This window comes from Periplaneta americana, chromosome 15 (genome assembly GCF_040183065.1).
Source record: "Periplaneta americana isolate PAMFEO1 chromosome 15, P.americana_PAMFEO1_priV1, whole genome shotgun sequence".
In the NCBI taxonomy this organism is placed as follows: Eukaryota; Metazoa; Arthropoda; class Insecta; order Blattodea; family Blattidae; genus Periplaneta; species Periplaneta americana.
The window spans coordinates 13219213-13246818 of NC_091131.1; the positions used below are offsets into that span (position 1 = coordinate 13219213).

Genomic DNA, 27606 nt, shown 5'->3' on the forward strand with positions numbered 1-27606 from the left:
ATTGGTGATGTTGAATGGAATAGCTACTGGCATAGCTCAGGGGGTTAGCTAGCTGCACTTGTGTGGATTTTAATCTCATGTGCTGATTACCTGTTTGAGATTTTTTTCGAGATTTTTCTCAACTACCAGAGTACCACAGTCTAATACTTACAGTCGCGCAACTTCAACACTTTTTTTGCCAACATTCGCGACACTAGCGCCCAAGCGGCAGGCAAGGCACTGGTAATGGGTTGATACAATCTCGTTCAGCCAGCACGTGCTTTAAAGGGATGCGAGATGTTATAATAACGTTTTAATCATGCGTCGGAACAAAGGCAATGTGTGCAATGACGAAAATTGCAGTAACAACAAGTTTAAATCTCCGAATTTGTCGTTCTTCAGATTCCCTAAAGACCAAGAGAAAGTCATAAATCAGTCATAATCAATAATGCACGTTGTAGGTAGCCTACGTATTGTGTTCTATAAAACATTTATAAGTTATCAGTTACCTATTTGTATGTCAAAGTAGATGCCTGTTACAGTATATTATTTTTTTGCAGAGATCATATGTGTAAATATGTAACCATTCCGATTTTGGATAGTGTATCTAGAGTTTTTAATGCAAGTAATTCCATAATTTTTGTATTCGTGTTTATTTCTTTATATTTTTCAGAAGTTGAATGTTATATTGCATTCAAGTAGGGATCATGGTGTTAATTTTTCAAGAATTCATGGATTATTGTAATCCTTTTGCGAAATATTCACTTCTTGAATAAATCCGGACTGTGTCGATAAAATTTCTGATGTGTTGGTGTAGATTCATGTGGCAGACGTATTAAGTTCTCAAGAAATAAAAGAGCCTTTTTAAATTTAATATAAAAAGCAATCTTTTCTGTAATAATTTGTATGACTGCTATTGGTGTTGATTTTACATTCCCAGTGATTATTTGAGCCGTTCAGAGCAGAAGTGGTGTAAGTCAAAATTAGGTAATGAGGGTTAAAGTAAAAATTCTGTAAAATACAGCGCAAAGTAGCAATTAATATATCCTTCGTGCTATTCACTGACTACTAATAATTTAAATAAATTCAATATTAACTACTACTTTGCGCTGTATTAACAGAATGTATACTTTAACCCTCATTACCCATTTTTGACTTACACCACTACTGCTCTGAAAATAAAATTAGGCCTACATTTTCGGAGTTAATATTGAAGTTACAATTTTTTCAACAAAATTGTGTGTTCATTTATTTGTTCTCACCTACGTCATATTAACAGTAAGTGCATGTAAATTACGTATTATATAGGTAGGATAAGTTAAAATTAAGCTTATGTGTGAAAACTGGAAATGTAATGTAAAATACGGTAAACTTGCCGTAAAAATTTACACCATAATATCAGCACTATTTGTGACTCAAAATAATAAAGGAAATACCGGTTCTTAAGAAATGGAAAAATAATGAACTTCATAAATCAATGTCATATTAAGGTTTAAATCCTCCCCTTTTTTTATTTTCAAGTTTACCTCAGCGGCCGAGTTTACCCCAATTTGTGGTATGGAAAATAGTTAATTTCTCAGGAAATAGGGAGAGGAGTTCATCACACGATGTACCCTACGAGATATGGCCTACAATTTTGAAGCTACTAATTTTGACTCTTCTCACAGTAAATATAGAGTTCCAGTGATTCATAAATATATTTAGGAATGAATTGAATTAACCGTCCACGTACGAACAATTATATTATTTCAAAGCATGATACGTGATCAGGGCCAAGATTCAGTTTTAAGGAGCAGAAATAATTACGTTTATTCCCAGCTTCTGAAACTTGTAGATTAACTGCGTGTGAAATTCTTCTAGGATTCTAAAGTAAAATTAATAAGAACATATACACTTAAAAAATATAAAATAAATTACGCAAAACCCGTTTTTTTGATGTGTTATCATATGTCGTGTGCACACTGTTAACTTGCCTGCCGCTAGAGGGCTACTGTCGCGTCAGCTGTCAAATGTTGGCATATTTTATACGTATGAGTTGCGTGACTGTAAGTATTAGACTGTGAGAGTACTTCAAAAAGTAAGGTTAACAGGAGCTCTCATGGACAAACTTCACTTCACATGCAGATATACTGATACATAGCACTAGCGCACCGATACGCATTACTTTTCAACATAGTCACCATGCTTGTCCAAACGCTCGTTACAACGATAGACCAAGGCATCGATGCCAGCATAGAAGAAATCTGCACCCATTAAAGTCGGAGTTTGGTGAGCACTATCCACAGAGAGAATAGTGGGTCCAATTTTTTTCGACGGAACAGTGAACACAGTACCGACGCATTTTCATGAAATTCGTCGATCGATTGGATGATATTGAGCTGCGTCAAGGGTACTTTCAACAGGACGGTGCCACTTGTCATACGTCACATGAGTCCATGGCGCTGATCCAAAGTTTCTTTGACGACCGTATCATCTCCAGGAACTTGTGGCCACCAAGATCACCGTACTTGACCTCATCAGACTTTTTCCTGTGGGATTGTTTGAAGGGAAGAGTCTACGCTACACACTCTCAGACTTTGCGCGATCTGAAGGAGAACATCACACGCAAAATCAACGGTATTGACAACGCAATGATCCAGCGAATGGCGAAAAGCATGGTACATGTTCAGCTGTGCCTTGAGGGGGAGGAAGTGTATTTTCAGCACTTAATGTAAAGTAATCTCCCAGAGATTCTGTACATTTAAGACGCAATACAACGTTACTAGCATTCTTCTTGTTGAAATAAACACACAATTAAAATCTTGAGTTTTATATGAATCACGCTGTACTTCCCGTCGAAAGTGTTTTCATTCTTTTAGTGAGAAAGATTATAAAATCTCATGCGTTAGAAAATTCGAGATAATCCTATCTTTGTTGATTAGAATACATGTAAATGCGATAAAAGCTAAACAATGTCAGGTGTCATTGTATAGGTACAGTATGTTAGTCTACACCAACATCATTTAATGAGTCAGACAGAGCTAAGCTTTCTTGTACTTCATACTAACGTTCCTGCTGAAAAGGCACACGTTCAAAGATATCTGATTTCCAATTTTCTGATCGTGTAAGCGACCTTTCTAACCACGTTGTAAGTCAGAACCAAAGATATAAGAAATTGATATATTTTGAAACAGTTCCGCTAGTTCTGAACAGATGACCCTATTACTGGGACTGGTAAAAAGTATTTGGAAAAATGTTGATGTAGATTAAGTATAATTTATTCTCGTAATTGAAAGTATCGGCGGTTCCCGCTAAATCTAGTGTTTTTACAGTCATAAGAGGAGGATGATATTTGTAATTCTATAATGATGGTATTCAGGATAACAGGCAGGGTTTGGAATTGAACGGGTTACATCAGCTTCTTGTCTATGCGGATGACGTGAATATGTTAGGAGAAAATACACAAACGATTAGGGGAAACACGGAAATTTTACTTGAAGCAAGTAGAGCGATCGGTTTGGAAGTAAATCCCGAAAAGACAAAGTATATGATTATGTCTCGTGACCAGAATATTGTACGAAATGGAAATATAAAAATTGGAGATTTATCCTTCGAAGAGGTGGAAAAATTCAAATATCTTGGAGCAACAGTAACAAATATAAATGACACTCGGGAGGAAATTAAACGCAGAATAAATATGGGAAATGCGTGTTATTATTCGGTTGAGAAGCTCTTTTCATCCAGTCTGCTGTCCAAAAATCTGAAAGTTAGAATTTATAAAACAGTTACATTACCGGTTCTTCTGTATGGTTGTGAAACTTGGACTCTCACTCTGAGAGAGGAACATAGGTTCAGGGTGTTTGAGAATAAGGTGCTAAGGAAAATATTTGGGGCTAAGCGGGATGAAGTTACAGGAGAATGGAGAAAGTTACACAACACAGAACTGCACGCATTGTATTCTTCACCTGACATAATTAGGAACATTAAATCGAGACGTTTGAGATGGGCAGGGCATGTAGCACGTATGGGCGAATCCAGAAATGCATATAGAGTGTTAGTTGGGAGACCGGAGGGAAAAAGACCTTTAGGGAGGCCGAGACGTAGATGGGAGGATAATATTAAAATGGATTTGAGGGAGGTGGGGTATGATGATAGAGACTGGATTAATCTTGCACAGGATAGGGACCGCTGGCGGGCTTATGTGAGGGCGGCAATGAACCTTCGGGTTCCTTAAAAGCCATTTGTAAGTAAGTAAGTATAGTGATGGTATATTTATATACTAATGGCGACACTGACTGTTATCTTCGCCATCTGCTAATAGAAGTAATAACTAAAGAAGCCACACTTACATACGGACAAATTATCGATCACTATTGATTAGTATCTTTGAATGCCAGTGTACACACGAAGAAATCTTACGACAATGTCCAAAAACACTTCAATCTCGTCCCCTATACTCCGCGCATATTTTACGTCACAGTGCACTTGTTACTTCAGTGTTGGCTTGGGCATGCATACTATATTTTCGTAGGCAATATCACAAGAGATCTTGTGAATAATTCTCGAGCGCGTAGCCAGGGGTGTAAAAACGCGCCTGCACTGCGTGCTCATACTACAAGCAGAACAAATCCAACAAGGGTCAATTTTTAGCAAGATGGTAATATACTGTCATCGCTCGTAAGGAAATGTTGTGCGGGTTCTTGAGAGCACGCAGTGCAGGCGTATTGACATCCCTGGCGCAGCGTGAGTGAATTTTCCAAAGAAATGGCCAGAATTCGCGTGATATTTGAATAAGACTTCCGCGAATAATAATAAATGAGTAATGAAAAGAAGATAGCATAATAAATTATTAAACTTATCAGGTATTTAAATTATTCCTAACTTAATACTGTATATTTCATTGGCCGGTATGAGTTTAGCCTCTTGATATTCATAGGTAAACATTTGACAATAACTAGTGAAACAGCAAAATAAAATAAACATTGAGATCATAACACTTTATTTTGAACTAGATACTTATCGACTGAAAAGAATGTACTACTGTAGTGCATGTTCCCCAGTGAAGGAGTGGAGTTTTGCAAAGCAATTTCAGGTTTAAAAAGAAAATTGTGTAGTGGTTTTCCTTTCACGAAAGATTTAAATAACAGGATTATAACAAAAACCGTGATTCGCTCATTATTTAGACTTAGTGGCCGTGGTAGACGAATGCATAAACGAATGACATATTGGACTGAATTATAACGAAGCGGCACGTTTTGAATCTCATAGACGAATGGCCATATTCGACTGAATTAAAACGAAGTAGTACGTTTTGAATCTCATAGACGAATGGCCATATTCGACAGAATTAAAACGAAGTAGTACGTTTTGAATCTCATAGAGGAATGGACATATTGGACTGAATTATAACGAAGTGGTACGTTTTCATAGACGAATGGCCATATTTGACAGAATTGAAACGAAGTGGTACGTTTTGAATCTCATAGACGAATGGCCATATTCGACAGAATTAAAACGAAGTAGTACGTTTTGAATCTCATAGACGAATGGCCATATTCGACAGAATTAAAACGAAGTAGTACGTTTTGAATCTCATAGAGGAATGGACATATTGGACTGAATTATAACGAAGTGGTACGTTTTCATAGACGAATGGCCATATTTGACAGAATTGAAACGAAGTGGTACGTTTTGAATCTCATAGACGAATGGCCATATTCGACAGAATTAAAACGAAGTAGTACGTTTTGAATCTCATAGACGAATGGCCATATTCGACAGAATTAAAACGAAGTAGTACGTTCTGAATCTCATAGAGGAATGGACATATTGGACTGAATTATAACGAAGTGGTACGTTTTGAATCTCATAGACGAATGGCCATATTCGACTGAATTTAAACGAAGTGGTACGTTTTGAATCTCATAGACGAATGGCCATATTCGACTGAATTAAAACGAAGTAGTACGTTTTGAATCTCATAGACGAATGGCCATATTTGACAGAATTGAAACGAAGTAGTACGTTTTGAATCTCATAGAGGAATGGACATATTTGACTGAATTATAACGAAGTGGTACGTTTTTATAGACGAATGGCCATATTTGACAGAATTGAAACGAAGTGGTACGTTTTGAATCTCATAGACGAATGGCCATATTCGACTGAATTAAAACGAAGTAGTACGTTTTGAATCTCATAGACGAATGGCCATATTCGACAGAATTAAAACGAAGTAGTACGTTTTGAATCTCATAGAGGAATGGACATATTGGACTGAATTATAACGAAGTGGTACGTTTTCATACGCGAATGGCCGTATTTGACAGAATTGAAACGAAGTGGTACGTTTTGAATCTCATAGACGAATGGCCATATTTGACAGAATTGAAACGAAGTAGTACGTTTTGAACCTCATAGAGGAATGGACATAGTGGACTCAATTATAACGAAGTGGTACGTTTTCATAGACGAATGGCCATATTTGACAGAATTGAAACGAAGTGGTACGTTTTGAATCTCATAGACGAATGGCCTTATTCGACTGAATTAAAACGAAGTAGTACGTTTTGAATCTCATAGACGAATGGCCATATTCGACAGAATTAAAACGAAGTAGTACGTTTTGAATCTCATAGAGGAATGGACATATTGGACTGAATTATAACGAAGTGGTACGTTTTCATAGACGAATGGCCGTATTTGACAGAATTGAAACGAAGTGGTACGTTTTGAATCTCATAGACGAATGGCCATATTCGACAGAATTAAAACGAAGTAGTACGTTTTGAATCTCATAGACGAATGGCCATATTCGACAGAATTAAAACGAAGTAGTACGTTTTGAATCTCATAGAGGAATGGACATATTGGACTGAATTATAACGAAGTGGTACGTTTTCATAGACGAATGGCCATATTTGACAGAATTGAAACGAAGTGGTACGTTTTGAATCTCGTAGACGAATGGACATATTGGACTGAATTATAACGAAGTAGTACGTTTTGAATCTCATAGACGAATGGCCATATTCGACAGAATTAAAACGAAGTAGTACGTTTTGAATCTCATAGAGGAATGGACATATTGGACTGAATTATAACGAAGTGGTACGTTTTCATAGACGAATGGCCGTATTTGACAGAATTGAAACGAAGTGGTACGTTTTGAATCTCATAGACGAATGGCCATATTCGACAGAATTAAAACGAAGTAGTACGTTTTGAATCTCATAGACGAATGGACATATTGGACTGAATTATAACGAAGTGGTACTTTTTCATAGACGAATGGCCATATTTGACTGAATTGAAACGAAGTGGTACGTTTTGAATCTCATAGACGAATGAACATATTCGACTGAACTGAAACGAAGTGGTACGTTTTGAATCTCATAGACGAATGAACATATTCGACTGAATTGAAATGAAGTGGTACGTTTTGAATCTCATAGACGAATGAACATATTCGACAGAATTAAAACGAAGTGGCACGTTTTGAATCTCATAGACGAATGAACATATTCGACAGAATTAAAACGAAGTGGTACATTTTGAATCTCATAGACGAATGAACATATTCGACTGAATTAAAACGAAGTGGCACGTTTTGAATCTCGTAGACGAATGAACATATTCGACAGAATTAAAACGAAGTGGTACATTTTGAATCTCATAGACGAATGAACATATTCGACTGAATTAAAACGAAGTGGCACGTTTTGAATCTCATAGACGAATGAACATATTCGACTGAATTGAAACGAAGTGGCTAATTTTGAAACTCACAGTAGACATATGGCCAGTACTCTGCATTAGAGCTTCATACGACTCTGTAAATGTAGAATAAAGATAACAGGATGTTTTACTATAGCAAGTTACGACTCGTATCTCAGTTTCATAGCACTGGGAGTGTTTGAACTTCGCAGAGTTTTTCAGTTGTCACAACCTCAGCGGTAATTATTTGTCCTTCGCGGAAAAGTGAAATTGTTATATATAGCTACATGGCTATAATTATAACTTAGAATGAACACCGTGTGAGACTAACGTGACCCACAACGACGATAAGGAGAAAAGCAACTACTACAGTATACTATCTATTTTTAAAGAGGGAGTTGAGAAAAGAATAAATTTCATTTTCAGGATTAAACAAAATAATTACTGCATTTTATAAACTAAATTTCAAATTAGCCTGCAGTTGATTTCCAGTAACATTTGTGAAATTTTAAACACGCCTAGCACTGCCGTTATAATTAGTTTCTTCAGTTGGAAGTATTGTAATCATTTTTTACATTTTTTTTTCGAAATGGAAGTGTCTGAAATGGAACTTCAAAATTTAAATCTAATCGACATGAACATCATAGTCGAAGACAAAAGTCTACTTTCCCATTAATTGAGCCTAAATGTCATAAAAGTACTGTACTTCAACATATTGCTAGTTTCGGCCCAGGACTTTATAATAAACTTACAAATAATTTTCCAAATTTGAAATACTTCAAAATTGAACCTTTTAAAAAAGAAATTTATGAAATTATTCATGATATATAATATTAACAAATGGTTTATTTTTTATCTTTTTATTTCTCTCAACTATATTCATGTTTTTATTCAATGTCATTGGTTTCTGTCTGATCGTCAATTTATATTAAATGTGTTTTTTTCTGTCGTTTACTCTTTCTTTTTTCTCTTGTGTGTTGTCGGTCTGAATTAAGTTAGTGTACTTAGTAAACTGTCTTTGTAAATTTTTATGTTATATTATTGGCTGAGAATAAGGTTATGTCTCGTGATCAGAATATTGTACGAAATGGAACTATAAAAGTTGGAGAGATTTATCCTTCGAAGAGGTGGAAAAATTCAAATATCTTGGAACAACAGTAACAAATATAAATGACACTCGGGAGGAGGAAATTAAACGCAGAATAAATATGGGAAATGCGTGTTATTATTCAGTTGAGAAGCTTTTGTCATCTAGTCTGCTGTCAAAAAATCTGAAAGTTAGAATTTATAAAACAGTTATATTATCGGTTGTTCTTTATGGCTGTGAAACTTGGACTCTCACTTTGAGATAGGAAGAGAGTTTGAGGGTTTTTGAGAATAAGGTTCTTAGGAAAATATTTGGGGCTAAGAGGGATGAAGTTACAGGAGAATGGAGAAAGTTACACAACGCAGAACTGCACGCATTGTATTCTTCACCTGACATAATTAGGAACATTAAATCCAGACGTTTGAGATGGGCAGGGCATGTAGCACGTATGGGCGAATCCAGAAATGCATATAGAGAGTTAGTTGGGAGGTCGGAGGGGAAAAGACCTTTGGGGAGGCCGAGACGTAGATGGGAAGATAATATTAAAATGGATTTGAGGGAGGTGGGATATGATGGTAGAGACTGGATTAATCTTGCTCAGGATAGGGACCAATGGCGGACTTATGTGAGGGCGGCAATGAACCTCCGGGTTCCTTAAAAGCCAGTAAGTAAGTAAGTAAGTATTATTGGCTGAGACCACACCGTACACAAGCCTGGCTCTTATGGTAGTAGCTAGAAACATTTTTTGTTGTACCATATACTTTTGAATTTGTACTCACTTTGCTTACTGGCTAAGTTAAATATTGTTTTCTTTTTTTGTAAATTATGCTTTATTATGATTTTAAAATTATGTATTTCAAGCCATATAGCCTTCACGATCTAAAGTTAAGATATACCATCCATAATATATGAAGTTCTGTTATGCTCATTATTCTTTCTTTGCCTCATGATTCCCCTATTTGTGAGATATCCATTAAAAGTATTTACAATTGTTTCTGTTTGCAGTACCAAGGAGACGAGATAAAGGATACAGACATTCCAACATATCTTGAAGCTAAGATGTTTTGCAACACATTTGGGAAGTTCTGCTGGCTAATGCTGCAGCCATTTTTCTATGCACTACGTCCCGTTATCACATACCCCAAGAATCCTACGAAGTTTGAAATAGTGAACGTAATTGTGCAGCTCGCATTTGACGTTTTAGTGTACAAATTGTGTGGTAAGTATTCAAAATAGGCTTCGAAAACTTCATACCTGCCTCTACTTATATTCATAATTATCTTCATTATTATGTTATTAATTTTTTAACTTCACAACATGTATTGTCTATCCAAGCCAAGAACCATACTAATGTATCACTATGCCGTGGTAAACAGAAAAGATCAAGTACACATGTATAGGTACATTAGGTTTCTTTTAGTCTAGCATAATGGTTAATTTACATTGCACTGATTTGAATGTCTAAAAAAGTTAGTTATAATGAATTAATTAAGGGTCTATATTTTATAGCATGTGTTGGTTTTGGCTTTCAATCGCATATTAATCAGTGGCGTCATTTTGTTTTGATCCGTGTTTTGGTCTAGTATGGTTCTTAGCTTGGATAGACATTATGCATTACCATAGAAATTGTTGAAATATGAAACAATAAAAAAAGAGAGACCTTTTATTATTGAATGATGTAATGAAAACCATAGTAATAGCTAATCTTTACTAATAATAATTCTGTAGCCGAAATTTTTCTGGTAATTTTTGATTTTCCAAAAATAATTGGCCCTAACGTATATAATTAACCACCCTGAAACCGAAAATCGCTTTTTTGAAATTTTTGTTTGTCTGTCTGTCTGTCTGTCTGGATGTTTGTTACCTTTTCACGCAATAATGGCTGAACCGATTTATATGAAAATTGGAATATAAATTAAGTTCGTTGTAACTTAGATTTTAGGCTGTATGGCATTCAAAACACTTTATTTAAAAGGGGGGTTATAAAGGGGGCCTGAATTAAATAAATCGAAATGTGTCGCTTATTATTCATTTTCGTGAAAAATATTACATAACAAAAGTTTCTTTAAAAATAATTTCCGGTAAGTTTTATTCTATACAAAATTTTGATAGGACTGATATTTAATGAGATAAATGAGTTTTAAAATTACAATAACAATGCCATCTAAGGCGCTGTACTGAAATAAAAACAAATGACTTAGTCTATAAGGGGCCTTGGACTACAACAATCGAAAGCTATTAAACATAGCCGAAGAGAATGTTTCTGTGTTTGTATGAAGTAATATCGGAAGCTAAATTAATCGATTTGTATAATTAATTATTAATTCACCATTGGAAAGTGTAGTTTCTCTAGATGGACATAATGCTATAATGTTATTACAGTAACTTCTGAGTGAATCGAGGACAGGTAAGATTAAAATAGCTTCTTATGCACAGAAAACTTGATAGGCATTCGTTTCCTGTATTTCCTAAAATAATTTTTATGACCAAATGAGTGGTCTCTGGATCAAAATGATCGCATTTTAATTTTTTTAATACAATTTAAATTAAGTAACATAATAAACGATTTATCCTTCTATCAAACACGAATGTTCCATGGATCAAATGTCCTATTTTAATTATGTAATTACTTTATATTTATTTCTAATGGGTGCAGCGGAGCGCATGGGTACGGCTAGTATGTGAGTAAATCGGTTGGTCATATTAAGAATTCACACATTTGTGCTGTTACAGGAGGTAAGATACTGGTCTACATGATTGGAGGGTCTCTACTTGCCATGGGGGTCCACCCTGTAGCGGGCCACTTCGTCTCTGAGCACTACATGTTCCGCAAGGGATTTGAGACATACTCTTACTATGGATGGCTCAACTTGATAACGTTTAATGTTGGGTACCATAATGAACATCATGACTTTCCTGCAGTGCCAGGTTCGAAGCTGCCAGAGGTACGAATCTAGTTAATGCTACTAGATTGTATTTATATAATTTTTTTGTAACTAGAGTGCTGTGAATTATAAATAGGACGTATAGTATTATTTAACAATATCTCACTACAAACCAGCCCTGGAGATATTAAATTTGGCATGCAAGCAATTTATTTCTTCAGCTTTATTCCACATTTTTGACATTAAAAAAGAAGCAGTGCCCAACATTTAAAGTAGAATTAAGTTTAGTTTAAACTTACTTTAAGTGACGGCTGTGTGTTTTGGTACAATAATTTTTCATACCCTCAGGATGTAGATGATTTTTCTCCATGTTGAGTATTACAGCATTTTACAACACTAATGTTAACACAAAGTGCACTTAGAATTGAGATATTTTCATCATTCTTGCACAAAAATGAAGCTGATTAACGTAGCTGAGTGCCAAACTAAAAACAGTGTCCTACTGCTTAAGAAAATTAATTTAAAACTCCAAGATCTTAAATTTTTATTTTTATGGTTGCAATTTTCAAAAAAATAAAGTAATATTTTTCCTTAATGGGATAAGATAGGGAAAAACCGTTTTCACAACTTATTCTGCCTTTTTTAGGAGTAAGACAGTGAAAGAAATTTTGTTCTAATATAAAAACTGTAAGTACTAAAACAAATTTCAGTTTTCGCTTAAAAAAATTGCTCTCCCCCCCTTGCCCTTAGTTATGTGTCAAGTAATCAGAGAAAAAAAGAGTTTTTCTCCCAAGGGTAGATAAGTATCTTAAGTTAAAGTTTAAAGAAGATTAATAAATTGAAACATGAACATTATTGTCTTATGCATAGGAGTAAGAAATATTCTGAAATAATTGCCAATAAAAAGAATCGTGAGCTACTATAACAATAACTGAAATAATGATTAAATTGGGTTGGAAGTGTCCCAAAAGAAGTTTTAGCCACACTTTCAAAATCTGTAAGTTACCTAATGATTGGTATTAGACGAAGACAGGCTAATTTTATGTACCATAAATCCCTGTCTTCACTTCCCTTCTGGATAAAGTTTTTAAAATCACTTTTCTACAGATGTGAATCTTGGATATTCGTACATTGCTTCACAGCTAGAATATGGAACAAGTCAAACGAAAAAAAAATCTTAATAGTACTCGTACTATAAAGTCTTAATTTACAGTCACAGTCTAGTTGAAATATATATAGAAGAGAATTACAATATAGTCTACTAGTACAACACAAAGTTTTAGTATCAATTTCATGAAGCGTTATTGAATGTCATGAATTTACCAACAGAATAGAAGGCGTGAGAAATTAGGTACTGCTTTAATTTGGCCCTAAATAATCTTATGTTTTGAGTTTCATATTTTATATCCCTAGGGAGGCTATTAAACATTTTTACTCTCGTATAACATATTTCTTTTTGATAGCATGATAGGCTTGCCGATGGAGTATGAAAGTCATTTTTTTGACGTGTATTTATGCTATGAACTGTAGAATTAGTTACAAAGATATGTAACAGTTCGTGTTGATTCTAATTATACCAAGACCTCCCTTTAATTAGAGTCAATCATGGCACTCTATATGATTTATGAATAGCATATGGGCAGTAACTTCGTCACATTTTTTCCTTCAAGTTATTGATTCACTGTTATATAATTTATGACTCCGATATCCATTAAGTAAAGCTTTCCAGGACAGCTTAACTAGCTATTAGAAAGACTGTGAACCATTACTAGAAGAGCTTTTTGTTTTTAACCCACTGTCTTTTCTGTCAACAGACACGCACGCACACACACGCACGCACGCCCTCGCACGCACGCCCTCGCACGCACGCCCACGCACGCACGCACTCACACACACTCACACTCACACTCACACTCACTCACACTTCAAAAGGGAGGAACATGGCCTGCATATAAAATGCAACGAATAGGAAAGTTCATGAATGAATATCGAAAATTTATTAATGCTATTGAGTTAGAGAATTTATAAGGGTATAAGTATTACAATGTTAAGTGTCAAGATATCGGTGTGTTAAAAACTATCACATTTTAAACAATCTGTACGAACATATTGAAGAGAGATGCTTCATTGCAGTGGTCATGAGGCTTCTATCTTATGTGTTGTGCATCGGTGTATTCTATGGGTGGAGATGAATGAGAGTAGAAGTGAGTGAAAGAGGAGGTGATGACATATGAATTAGAGCTTAATGGTGAATTAAGTATGCATTGTCTATCTGTAGCAGTATCTTTGTATTTTTTTTTGGAACAACTGGATAATACGCACGGCAGACCAATATCGATAGTCGACTCTACTCGCTGGCCACTAGTCACCGGGCCGTACCGAGCCGTATCAAACAAAATATAATCGAAATGGTGGTAGTCAAATTCGCGACTATATTCTTAAATAATTCACTCCATTAGTCAAGTTCAAGGTTTTATGTAGTACAACGGCGGTTTTTTGAATGCATTAAATGAAAATGAAGAAGTAATAAGATAATAAACTAGGTTATCACAAGGAAATTAACAGGAAAAAAGATGTGTTTCACGGAATACAATTAAAATGACGGAAAGTAAATTTCCGGTTAATGTTCGCCAAAGCGTAAAGTACGTAATTATGACGGCGTTGCTGTTTTATTTCTGGCCTATAGAAAAATACCTAGCCTTTTACGAAAAAAAAAATTTAAGGACCATGAAATTATTCACCGCTTTCATTATAGGCCTATTATTTTTTAACAATATTACGAATCAAAAACTGTCATATTATATAATTTTAACTACTACATGGACGAACCAAATCAAGCTAACCTAACCTAACCTAACCAAAGCTAACCTAACCTAACCAAAGCTAACCTAACCTAACCTAACCAAAGCTAAGCTAACCTAACCAAAACTAATCTAACCTAACCAAAGCTAATTTAACCTAACCTAAGCTAACCTAACCTAAGCTAACCTAACCAAAGCTAACCTAACCTAACCTAACCAAAGCTAAGCTAACCTAACCAAAACTAATCTAACCTAACCAAAGCTAATTTAACCTAACCAAAGCTAATTTAACCTAACCTAAGCTAACCTAACCTAAGCTAAGCTAATCTAAGCTAAGCTAACCTAACATAACATAACATAACATAACCTTCGTAAATGCAAGGCCTGTAACCGGAGCAAGAAGGGATCTCAATCATTTAATCTGCAAGTACACGCAAAAATAAATTCAAGTAAGGATCACGCTCCCACTGCATGAGAGGTCCGCGCATGCGCTACAGCAAAACTGTTTCTGTCCCGAGCCTCTCCTCTAAGGCACTCGTCATAATTTACTCGCAATATTTACGCAAATACACATTGTCGCTAACAGTGGTGCTATCTCTCAATAATGTTCAGAACGAAGGAGGTAGACAGAGAGAGAAAAAATTTCTCCCGCCAACTACGCCACACACCAACGTCACGTTCTTATGTTGGTGACATTGTGTATTTACTTAAATTTGGTGCTAAACGTAACGGCACGGTTCAAAGTGACCGTGCTAATTCTCCAGTATAGCGTTTTTTTTTTAAGTATGGGCTATTGTTGCCTATAGTGATACATTTTCAAATGATAAGATAACGGATATGTTCATTTTTCTTTTTTTATTTTCTTTTTAATTATTATTTTTTTTTTTCTTACAAAAACAATAGTTATTATCTATGAATATGAACTATAAAACTGGCCAAACATCCCGAACATTAACTATTATTACTGCATAGTATATAAATAAGAGAAATATTTATAAAAACCTAATAAGAAAACCAAGGCATGTAGTATTACGCTGTGTAATGGAACATGTTGTATGATGAAATAAAACAAAACAAAAAAACACACACACACACACAGACAGACAGACAGAGTGTATTGCAAATGGCAGGCCTTTCACTGCAAATTCAGCATTCTCCAGTCTTTTCTATTTTCTACCTTTCCCTTAGTCTCCGCATATGATTCATATATCTTTTTTTTTTTTTAGTAGGTTATTTTACGAGCTTTATCAACATCCTAGGTTATTTAGCGTCTGAATGAGATGAAGGTGATAATGCCGGTGAAATGAGCCCGGGGTCCAGCACCGGAAGTTACCTAGCATTTGCTCATATTGGGTTGAGGGAAAACCCCTGAAAAAACCTCAACAAGGTAACTTGCCCCAACCGGGAATCGAACCTGGGCTACCTGGTTTCGCGGCCAGAAGCGCTAGCCATTACTTCATAGGTATGGACCATATATCTTAATGTCGCCTATTGTCTGATATCTTCTTCTGCCCCGAACTCTTCTCCCATTCACCATTCTTTCCAGTTCATCCTTCAATAGGCAGTTTCTTCTCAGCCAGTGACCCAACCAATTCTCTTTTCTCTTCCTGATCAGTTTCAGCATCCATGAACCATATTGCATTAAATTATTCGAAAAGAATCATGGGAACCATTTTATGCTTCTGCTAGTTGTATTATGAGAGAGTTTCGTACCTATTGCTTTTGTTTACCTCCATCTCTTAGTAAGAATGGCAGGAGAACAGTGTTATATCTTGAGGGATGTTTCTGTTCTAAATAAAATCGTGAGAGTGGCCTTGTGGGTTAGCTGTCATGTCACTGAATCACTTGATTTATATTATTTAGAAATTAAAAACTTTATTCCGTATTCTCTGTTCACAGGTAAAACGAATAGCAGGAGAATACTATGATAACTTGCCACAGCATAACTCGTGGGTCAGTGTGCTGTATGACTTCGTCATGGACCCAGACATTGGGCCTTACGCACGCATCAAGAGGAAAAACCACGGACTGAAGTCTTAAGCAGGAGGCATTGTAACGTTTGTTTGTGAATTACTATGTCTGAAATGTGTGATGAATCTGAATACCTTTTTATGTCGTTAAGTCGTCAAACTACATTAAATCTAATTGCCTTGAAAACTGTCTTTGGATACGAGATAGAACGTAATTTTTGTATATCTGAACGTAGTAGATGTAGGTAGGTTTAGATTGTTGCTACGTCTTGTGTGATATGCTCAAAGTGGAACAGTGTGAATTTCGAAATATAAATTAACCTTTCAGGTAAGAAATTACACCACCTCTGAAAGTACTCCTGATGGAATATCGTATAAATTAATTATTATTTACAGATTCGTTCCAGAAATACCCATTTGCGCTTAAGTTACCAGAGAAAGTGAATTGTTTATTGCTCTTATTTAAAAAAAAAACCAACTGTAGTTAAGGACAAGTGAACTAAATCTCGAAATCGCATCACAGTTATTATGAAATACAAATACATATATGTTGTCGAACTTTGCTTTGCATTATTAAAATTAATACCGAACGAAAATTGCTTAGGAAAAGGGGGAGGAATTAAATGTTCTCATTTGAATGTTGTAATTTAGAGACATTTTCCCGGGATTTCAATAAAAATTGTTACATGCTATTCTTACTCCAACCATAATTAATACAATAGTAATGAATAGGAACCGGATTTTTATGTAATACCAAGGTGTGAAATATGTATGTATTCATGGAAGAAAAATAAGCTGAATATGTACCAAAATATTTAAAATCATGAAAATATTTATTATCAATATCTGGCAGGTATAGGATAGGTAAGACTCTCCAGTTGTGATTTCATAGAGCACCTGACTTTTTTACCGCACATATTACTATTTTTCCATCTGTAGTGAAAGCTTCATCCATCGCAATCCATGATTTTATTTTTGTCGTTAGGGTTGAAGATGCAGGGGCCATTTTAGTTAGTTAAAAGCGGTAGATAAACTCACTTGCACTTTATACTGTAGGTATTAAAACTAGAGAACTGAGTGAAATGAATGACGCAACAGTACTGTAAACACTGTTTCGCTTTACTGGATTATTTATTTTAATCTTTCAACATCTTTCCAGTTTGTTCCTTTACTCCAGCTTCTTTTCAAAAGTCGGCTACTTTATTGCAGCTCATGCCAGAATTGACACGGGTTTTCCCTGGAAGGATTAGGAAGAGGGTGGATAAGGCTGCAAATTGCATGGTAACGGCTTGTTAAGAGTTGTGCAGAACAATTATAGTTCGAGATAAATCATGTCATCCTCGTCCCACTCCACCACATGAAGGCAACGCTACTTTCTGAGTGATTTTTACAATACGAGGTAGTTGTATGAGAAAGGTTGCCTTTTGTTCATTCATATTTACAGTGGGCAGTATGGGGTGAGTGTCTCTATTACTTCCTGGAACTAAGGACGTTATGTTTCATCCCAAAATATATCGTTTCTTGGGTAGGTAAAAAGGCTTTTTAAATCTGTATATTTCAAATTGTAAACTTCCCCAGCAGAAGTTTTCCTTTTTTCCTTTAGAGAAGTAAAAATGAATAAACCCCCTAAATGTGTAGATTTATGTAATACCAAGCCATAATATGTAATGTGGGGTAAATATGTAAAAATATATAGTATTAAATTTTAATATATTAATGGTAATTACAAGATTCGCAAAGATTTATTATTTATATACGGTTAGGTTGAAAGGAACATAATATATAATTACATAAAAATCCAGTCCCGAGTAATGAAATTTGAAAGTAATTTGTATTTATGCATTTTATCTCAAATAGAATGTCATGATTTACGTTTTTGAAAAGGTGGGGAATGGGTTATTGTAATTTTGCTATCTTTCAGAATCACTACATTAGTACCTGCAGCATCTGCAAAGTAGGGAGTCTTGTTAAAATGGCCCCTAAGTTTCTGACATTTCTTAGGTTACATTTTTTCAATAAGACATTTTGAAAATTTTAGCTTGTGTTAATGGATAAAACAAAGTCTCGGTGAACTTATTGTGAAGACGAACTGTGTACAAAATCCTTCATCAAACCATCTTTCTTCAAAATAGTGCTTTTCAAATTCGTAACGTGTCTACAGTACCTTTCCAAGCCTTCTTTTATTGTTGACTGTATTTTCTAATTTCTCAGTTCTTGTAATCACTTGAGTGACACTTCACCCAGAACATTCTTAAATAGACTCTCATATGGTTTGTAGAATATTGTCATTTCTCTGATTTAATTTGTACCTTATAATATTTATTCACAAACCTGTTTAGGGTATTTTTCCAGAAATGCTACACCAAAGAAGGTACAATTTTCTTTTCCTTCTCTGACTTCTGTGAGATGTATATAGTGACAAAACACGTGATTTTAATTTGCAGCCACAAATACTTTCAACACAAAAATTGTTTGATATTCACCTGCACATTTTAATATGCTTTTGTAGCTCCCCCACCACTCGTAATAAATATAACACTTGAGAGGAGCTAAACATTTGAGATAAAAAATGGAGCATTTTAATAAAAAAACCAGAAATTATTCGAGAAATCCCACGTAAATCTGCAGTAGCAAAATTCAGACTGCTTACAGAACACGATTATTTGGCCAAACACTTGAATAAAATAGGAATTTACACAAATCCAAATTGCCCTCTATGCAACAAAGAAGAAGAAATGACTGAAGATCATCTACAAATCTGTGAAGTTCTACCTGATGGATCCACCACAGAAAAATATTAGGGAAATTAACAATTTCGTCGGTTTCTTGGTAAAAGTGACCAAGTCCAAAATGCAAAATTGCTGGGAAAAGGCATTTAAAAGTTTAATGATCTTACTGTACTTCTTTAGATGTTAGTAATAAGTTATTTTGAAGGTAAATGTGATATAGTATTTGTTTTTAATATAAAATTATGTCTTAAATTTTCATAATGCTTGAAAGCCTTGGAATGTGACTTATGTAATGATTCCTCCTAGACCTCTTCCATAGTATGTTAGTAATTACAAATGCATTAAAATATACTGGTAAGTATGAAACGATTTTTATGTTGAAAATATTCATGGTTGTTAACTAAGAACCACGTCTTTATCGCTATATAAAGGGTGCGTCAGAAAGAACGGATGGATTTCAAACTATCGATACGCAACGAGGAGAGAGATATAGTGAGGGGGACCACGACTGTTGGGTCAGCCATAGAATGCAGTTTCAGTTGAGAACATGGTGTTGGTCTGGTGTACAACGTGCTTTCATCGTAGAGACATTTTTGAAAAATGAAGAATCTGTGATCGCCACTCAGGACTCATTTCGACATCGGATGTCACGCTAGGATTCCAACTCGGAATACAATTTTGCGGTGGGTGGCTTCATTTCGTATCACAGGTTCAATATTAAAGAAGAAATCACCTGGACGAAATTCTATTGCACTGAGATTGTCCGAGGCTACGGTAAGATCTCGCGCCCTGCGACTTCTTTCTTTGGGACCATTTGAAGGCGTAAGTTTGTAAACATCGATCACATACACTGGACGATCTGAGACAGCGATTCGTGAAGAAATCGTGGCAATTGCACCAGCTATGACTGTGAAAGTTATGGCGAACATCAGAAAACGCCTCGATGCCTGTATTGAAAGCCAAGGACATCATATGGATAATGTTGTTTTCCATAAATAAACTGCATGTATTGGTGAATATGTTGATAACAATAAATTTTTGATTTGATGAATCTTTACAATTTTCTTGCCATGTGAAATCCATCCGTTCTTTCTGACGCACCCTGTACATCTCACAGAAGCCAGTGAAGAAAGAGAAAATTATGCCATTTTTGGTGTAGCTTTTCTGGAGAATTATCCTATTCACTTGGATAAGATTTTTATGTAGTATTTTAGATGGTTTATAAGATACAGCTTTTATGCATAATTTGGTTATATTCTTATCTTATTCTTTTCTTAGGTGACCAGGCTGTAGAAGTAACCCTCCCTTATTTCAGACATCCCCTTATTCATTCACATGCGTGCCAGACTGTAGGCTAATTGGATATAAGTCCATTGACCCAATGGGAATTAATGTTGCACCTTAACTGCTGTGCACTCCATATTTATTGCACTCTTCAAATTTCATAACAGGAAAAACTAAAACCAACCAAATATATTTTATATTGACAGTTAATTTGTCTGTAAGCATTCATGGATTATTGTTTCGTTGTTCACTAGGTGTACATTTCAGAGATGATGCGTACAATAGTTTCATACTCATGATACTGACGAAAGCAGAGAATTTTCCGTTGTTACATGCTTATGGTCCTCACCTATGCAGACGAGGCAGTTTGTTGTTTATAATAAAATGGTGTGACTTCCATGACTCACATTAATCTGGCAACTGGAATGTGCATAACAATTTCAGTTGCTGGCAGATAGTAATTGTCAATTGTAATATGTTTATGTAGTAGTGTAGAGTGAGATTGGATGGAGGTGTCTGTACTTTGTTTCATGAAAGAAGACACTTGAGAGCTGGTTAGAGAGACAGGAATTGCTATCGAAAGAAAACATATCAACAGCCCATTTCAAAAGGGAAACAACTCAATATTCAAAGTTTTGATAAACTTTTATTTTTAAAGCTTCATGTTGCTGTGAAAAATCCAAGGATCATATAAATTACTCCAAATTCTGTTAATGATGTTCTATGTACAGTAAAACCTGTTCAAGACGGAAGTGACATGGTCCTAATTTTTTTTCCGTTGTGGACAGGTTTCCGTATTATTCAGGTGTGAAATTAAAATGGAATATTTTACCATTCTTATACACGGAAAAACAAAATAGCATACCACAAACTGCAAGAAGTATAAAATATTCTGTTTAACACTATTCATATTAAATCAGCTTTCTGTCGCTTATTCTGTTGGTGAATCATTTTGATTAAAATCTCATTTTCTGTATAAATGTTATCGTGACTCCTCATTAGTCATTAAACACTACTAAAGTTTACTAATCTGATTCAATTTAATATCTAACACTATAGGCCTACTATAATACTGGACTGTGTATCACTGCACATTATTAATTAATTGGACTAGGGGCCTTGAATTCTGGTTTACCTAATTTCTTTGCCAGTTCAATGACTTGCTTTGTGGAATAGGTCCAGAAATTGGCATGTTCTTCGAAAGGTCGTGAAGAACCCACTCCCACAAACGTTCATTTATTTCCACATAAACCGTTTCTTTATGGTTCCTTTTATGTCACCAATATTGGCCGCAAGCCACTCACTCATTTTGATCTTTATTTTTTAAAGTGTCACACCTGAGTTTTCCACAACTGAACTTCAACATTATTTCACACACACTTCGTTTCTAATTTTCCTTGAACTTGATAACTTTTACTTCATCACTTAATGTTAATGCCACATTTTACGCAACTTACTTTTTTTTTTTTTTACCAGGAAATCACTACACTTGTACTCTGTCTAGCTAGGACAGTATACGGATGTGAAAATCTTTGAAAGGACTCGTCTGCCTAGTCAACAGGGTAATGAAATTTATGACCGACAGGCCAACACACCCTTGCACCCCTTAAAATTTTGCGAAGAAAACTTGTTATCTTAGTGACCTACATATTTCGTATATTCCTTGAAATTACATGCTGTTTCAAAATATAGTTTACATTAAAGGAATGTGCCCGAAATATTATTTCCGTTTCTGCGTTGGGCAGTTTCCGTTTTACTCAGTAAAAATTGTACATAATACATACGAATTTTGCAGGGAAAAATAAATTGTTCCGAAATAGAATTCCGGATTATTCAGGTCCCGATTTGATCAGGTTTCACTGTATATTATAAGTTTCAAAATAGTGTGTGTTAATTGGATTTTTCACAGCACCATGTGAAGCTTTAAAATGCAGTTTCCTCAAAACTTTAAATTTTGAGTTGTTTCCTTTTTGAACTGGCCAGTCAATATATATTTAACTTAACCATTGTTGTCAACCCATTTATGAGTATTTAACGTACCACAAATGCAAAAAAAAAAAAATGGATTTCATTACAGAATTATCGTAACATTTACTATTTTACACAGTAATTGTGTCAAGAAGCCATATACTCCGGTATAGCAGGCATTTGCACAATGGAATCTTCATTTTCTCATGGTTATCATTCAAGGTGAGCACAAACCTAAAATAATTTAATGCATTCATCCTGTTTAATGTGAAATTTTGTTTGTTATTCACATTCACTTTTTAGCTTTACATTTGTTTTACATAAGTACATAATAACTTACAAATTTATTAATTACAATATGAAAAGTGTGGGAATTCTATATTTGCAGGATTGAAAAATTCTATGTCTGTGCCTGATGAATAAAATATTTTTAGAAATCCATATACCGTATTTGAAAAGTTAAAAAATTTTCCCCTTCAGATCCCGAAAAAAAAAAAAAAAAAAAAAAAAAAGCCTTGAATCATTACATCCATCATCTTGTAATGACGTGTAAAATTTAAAGGCTCATTCTTTCAAGGTTAGTGGAATGGAGACCAAACTACAGGACAAAATTTGTACAGCTTAGTATCTGACAAAATAAGGTAACGAAATATTGAATAATTTTTATAAACTTCAGTAATGTTCATTCTCTTTTAGAGTTCCATTATTGTATTTCTACTTTCGTACTAGTTAGTAACACTGAAGGTAATTAAAAAATCATAAAATAGGTTTACTGTTCATTGTTGGTGAATGTAGACGACCATATTGCATTAGTGAGCTCAGATTAGCAACTAAAGTCAGTTGGAACTTTAGATTGACAGGATGTCGATAAGTGAAGTGAAGTGAAGTGAAGTTATACATATGAGCTAAACTAGTGCAGAGGTAGTTCTCTTCATACTCTCTATTACACATGGCTTTTTTTTCAGCTGTTTCTTCAGTATTACCAACATAATATAGCATGACATTATGAAAGTTTCATGCTAGTGTACACTGGACTTTATGTTAGCATATTTGTGTACTATTGCGTTACCACATTGAGGTATCTATAAATGTATTTACTTCCCTGGCCTCTAGTCGAGTCATATGCACCATAAAAAAAGTGGCAACGCACATTTGACACTGAATATAAGAATCAGAAGTTGCTATGAAAGTGGAGGTTGGTGGAGAAGTGTGGGAATCTGTGACAGGTTAGGTTAGGTTATGTTAGTTTAGGCTTTTAGTACGTCTTGCATATGCGAATCAGTGACTAGTTAAGTTAGGTTAGTGTAGATTTCCGGTATGCCTTGCATATATTCAGAATTGTCTAAGAATGTGCCCTTTCTTGCTGTCTGCCTTCCTTTGGCAATGCTTTGTAAAGATTTACCAAAAGCTTACGTTAGGTTAGGTTAGGTTAGGTTAGGTTAGCTTAGCTTAGCTTAGCTTAGCTTGGCAGACAGTCTACGGGAATATTTAGATGTTAGTGATTGAGTTTGGGGATTTTAAAGCCCTGGGGAAGGCTGATGATTTTTTGTTTTGTGGCATTGTCAAAACTGTCTATGACATGCTACTGTAATGGTGGATATACAAATTCACATTACGAAAACTGTGTGTTTATTTCATTATTATTTGCTCTGTTTTACTATTTATACAGCTTATTCCATTAAATAAGTGATGCATATTTCACATTACGTATCATATTATGTTTTATATTCCTACATCTTTTTTTTTTTTCACTAGAAACCACCACATATTCACTTACACTATGACACACCTCTCATTCCAAACGTATTTTACCACATTAAAAAATATATCACTATAAAATACTTACATATTCAACTTCATCTCCACAAAAAAATCCTTTACAAATTCCAGGATTTCTACTTCCAAGATCATCAGAACTCTCTGTGCGCTAGTTTATCCCACATATGTTGTTAGACTGTTCATTCATATACTATTTATGTATACTTTAAAATGTTAGCTGATGAGCAGGCTTCGAGACTTCAGACACAATAGAGCAGTTCATGGGAAATCCGCATAACGGCGTGCTGATTATAGTGGTAAAGCATATAGAGCGTATAGTGGGTGGGAGTACTGTGGAATGAATGCCAACAAGTACGCAAAGAAAAACGCTCTGGATTTGAAGGTTCTGACGAATAATTTGGTTTTCATACAAACCCATTTTCAAACTGTGTCTGAAACTATTACACGGTTAGAAAAGTCAGAGCAAGAGATGCCGGAACCCCTCAAATTAATTTAGAAAATGACGCAGAGAATTAATGAGACACCAAATACACTGGTTACTGAACGTGTAAAACAGGAGTGGAAATCAATTTTATGTAAAAATAACGGAGATGGAACATTGTGTAATATAAACAGCAAATTAGTGGACATAGAGTCACCCGAGAATAAAGGACTGTGTCTTACAGACTGCAGTGAGGTTAGGTTTTTTTCGTTTTGCTCCTATCACGTCATGCGACATAGAGCGCAGATTTCTACAGTACAAACTTTGGCAGATAACCGAAAAAGATTTACATTTGAGACACTGAGAATGTATCTTGTAGTACATTGCAATTCGGTACTGTAACTGTACTTCCTAAAGACGACCAATGGGATAAATGAAAAAATTAAAATTGCTACATGCTTATTTCCACCATTAACACTGTGTATAATTAAACAAAGACAGGAGAATAAATGCTTTTCACATTCTCTTGAAATTGTCATTGTGTAATGTACATTTACTTTCAGAATGTACATGTGTGTGTGTTTCCTCATACTACCGTACTCAACTCTAAATAGCAACGTTGTTACCTCAACACATCTCTATCTACCTGCAGCGAGTCAACAACCTATAGTGCATGCACAGTAAACTTATTGTATCAGGTCCAAAGTCTCGAAGCCTGCTGATGAGAGAATTGATAACCTGAAAAAGGAATGTAGAATTAATGATAAGCAAGTAAATCATTGACATTGTTGGTTTCTTTTGTGACGTCTTTGAGCAAAAGTGTTTATAGTGGGCGCCAGCGATCTAGGCAGATGGATTTTATTAATGAGAACTCGAGAGCGAGTTACTCACCGCTGCAAGATTGGTTGTTATCTCTGTCGCAGCTGGAATGGGTAGGACATAAGAGTAAACATGCACGCCCGAGTATTCTATTGGACTCTGGACAGTCACCTCCAAAAACTAAACAAATATTACACATACTGGGAGATGTACTGTAAAATCATTGCAAACGAAAGTCGCTTGCGGCACGCTACAAATTATCCACTTGGACTCTACTGTGGTCCATTTGTATATTTCATAACATTGATACTAGCGGAGGAAAACATTATCGTCTACTCATTCCTGAAGGACAACAAATAGCTTGTCAGCAAGGTCATTCGCTGGAATTGATGGTTCCAACTGTAACATGTTACAGAATATAATGCTTTTCTTATAGTTAATATCTTTTTATGCAATACTAGCCCTACCCGTGCGCTCCGCTGCACCTGTTAGAAATAAATATAAAGTAATTACGTAATTAAAATAGGACGTTTGATCCAGGGAACATTCGTGTTTGATAGAAGAATAAATCGTTTAATATGTTACTTAATTTAAATTGTATTTAAATAATTAAAATGCGGTCATTTTGGTCCAGAGAGCACTCATTTGGTGCAATGACAATTCCTTTAACATATTTCTTAATTGTTATTACATGCAACCATAGTTTAATGAAGATTGACATATCATTTAGTTTTAATGTGTATACTTTATATTACTTCCTATATGTTTCAGAAGTTACTGTAATAACATTGTAGAATTATGTCCATCTAGAGAAACTACACTTTCCAATGGTGAAATAATAATTAAACAATTAATTAGCTTCCGATATTACATCATACAAACACAGAAACATTCTCTTAGGCTATGTTTAATAGCTTTCGATTGGTGTTGTCCAAGGCCCCTTATAGACGAAGTCATTTGTTTTTATTTCAGTACAGCGCCTTAGATGGCGTTGTTATTGTAATTTTAAAACTCATTTATCTCATTAAATATCAGTCCTATCAAACTTTTGTATAGAATAAAACTTATCGGAAATCATTTTTAAAGAAACTTTTGTTATGTAATATTTTTATGAAAATCAATAATAAGCGAGATATTTCGATTTATTTAATTCAAGCCCCCTTATAACCTCCCTTTTAAACAAAGTATTTTGAATGCCATATAGCCTAAAATCTAAGTTACAACGAACTTAATGTATATTTCAATTTATATATAATTCGGATCAGCCATTATCGCGTGAAAAAGTAACAAATATCCAGACAGACAGACAGACATACAAACAAAAATTTCAAAAAAAGCGGTTTTCGGTTTCAGGATGGTTAATTATACATGTTAACACCAATTATTTTTGGAAAATCGAAAATTACCAGAAAAATTTTGGCTACAGATTTATTATTAGTATAGATTGTATTCACTTACTTGCTATTACTCGCTAATATTTATATTTATTTGTCACTGTATTTATAAGACACAAATGTTACCATTTATATATTCATTGTATTCAGTCATTATTGACCTTGAGAAACATTACAGAACACACATTCAAAATGCGACAATCATTAGTTTACAAGACTGATGGTAGAATTTTTTTTTTTACAAAACCAACCAAAGAACGCGCTAATTAATGACCCCTGCATTAGTACCAGTAGTTGTTTTGTAATATCTATCATAATCAATGGCTTTACTAGTATCAGTCTAGTTTCATAAGTTGGTACCCGGAAAATAATAAAATTTAACACGAGAAAGACATAAATATTCCGAAATAAATATTCCTTGATATTCAAGATGTAAGTAGTTTTATGTTTTCTTCTGTAGTAATATAGGTAGGAAATAAATAAAATGTTGGGTGATTTGTGGTTACAGAATTGTATAGAACTATTAGATTTATAATAAGAACAGGATATATTCCATCATGGATTGAACACTTTTAACAACCTTTGAACTTGAACATCTTATGACATCTTGATACAGCTGTCATGTGTCTTCTTTCGGAAATTCAAATATAGTGAACTTGAACGTATATAAGGCAGAGAACCCTGCAGGCTTTCATCTCAGTAGGTATAAAACACTCTGTAACCATGGTTTTAATTTTTAAAGAATAATATTCTTATTTAAAAATTAGGTGAAACTTCGATTCTTTTCACATATCA

The 27606-nt window shown here is 34.7% G+C and overlaps 1 protein-coding gene across 1 annotated transcript in view; it reads left to right on the forward strand.

Moving 5' to 3' along the window:
- The window catches only part of ifc (delta4-sphingolipid-FADS-like protein ifc), a 103848-nt gene extending 76798 nt beyond the window's left edge, over window positions 1-27050 (forward strand). Inside the window, exons 4-6 of the mRNA XM_069846697.1 lie at window positions 9767-9980; window positions 11495-11706; window positions 16347-27050. Coding sequence (XP_069702798.1) covers window positions 9767-9980; window positions 11495-11706; window positions 16347-16487 — 567 coding nt within the window. The 3' untranslated portion in view covers window positions 16488-27050. The remainder of the gene's footprint in view (window positions 1-9766; window positions 9981-11494; window positions 11707-16346) is intronic.
- Window positions 27051-27606: the final 556 nt, after the last annotated feature.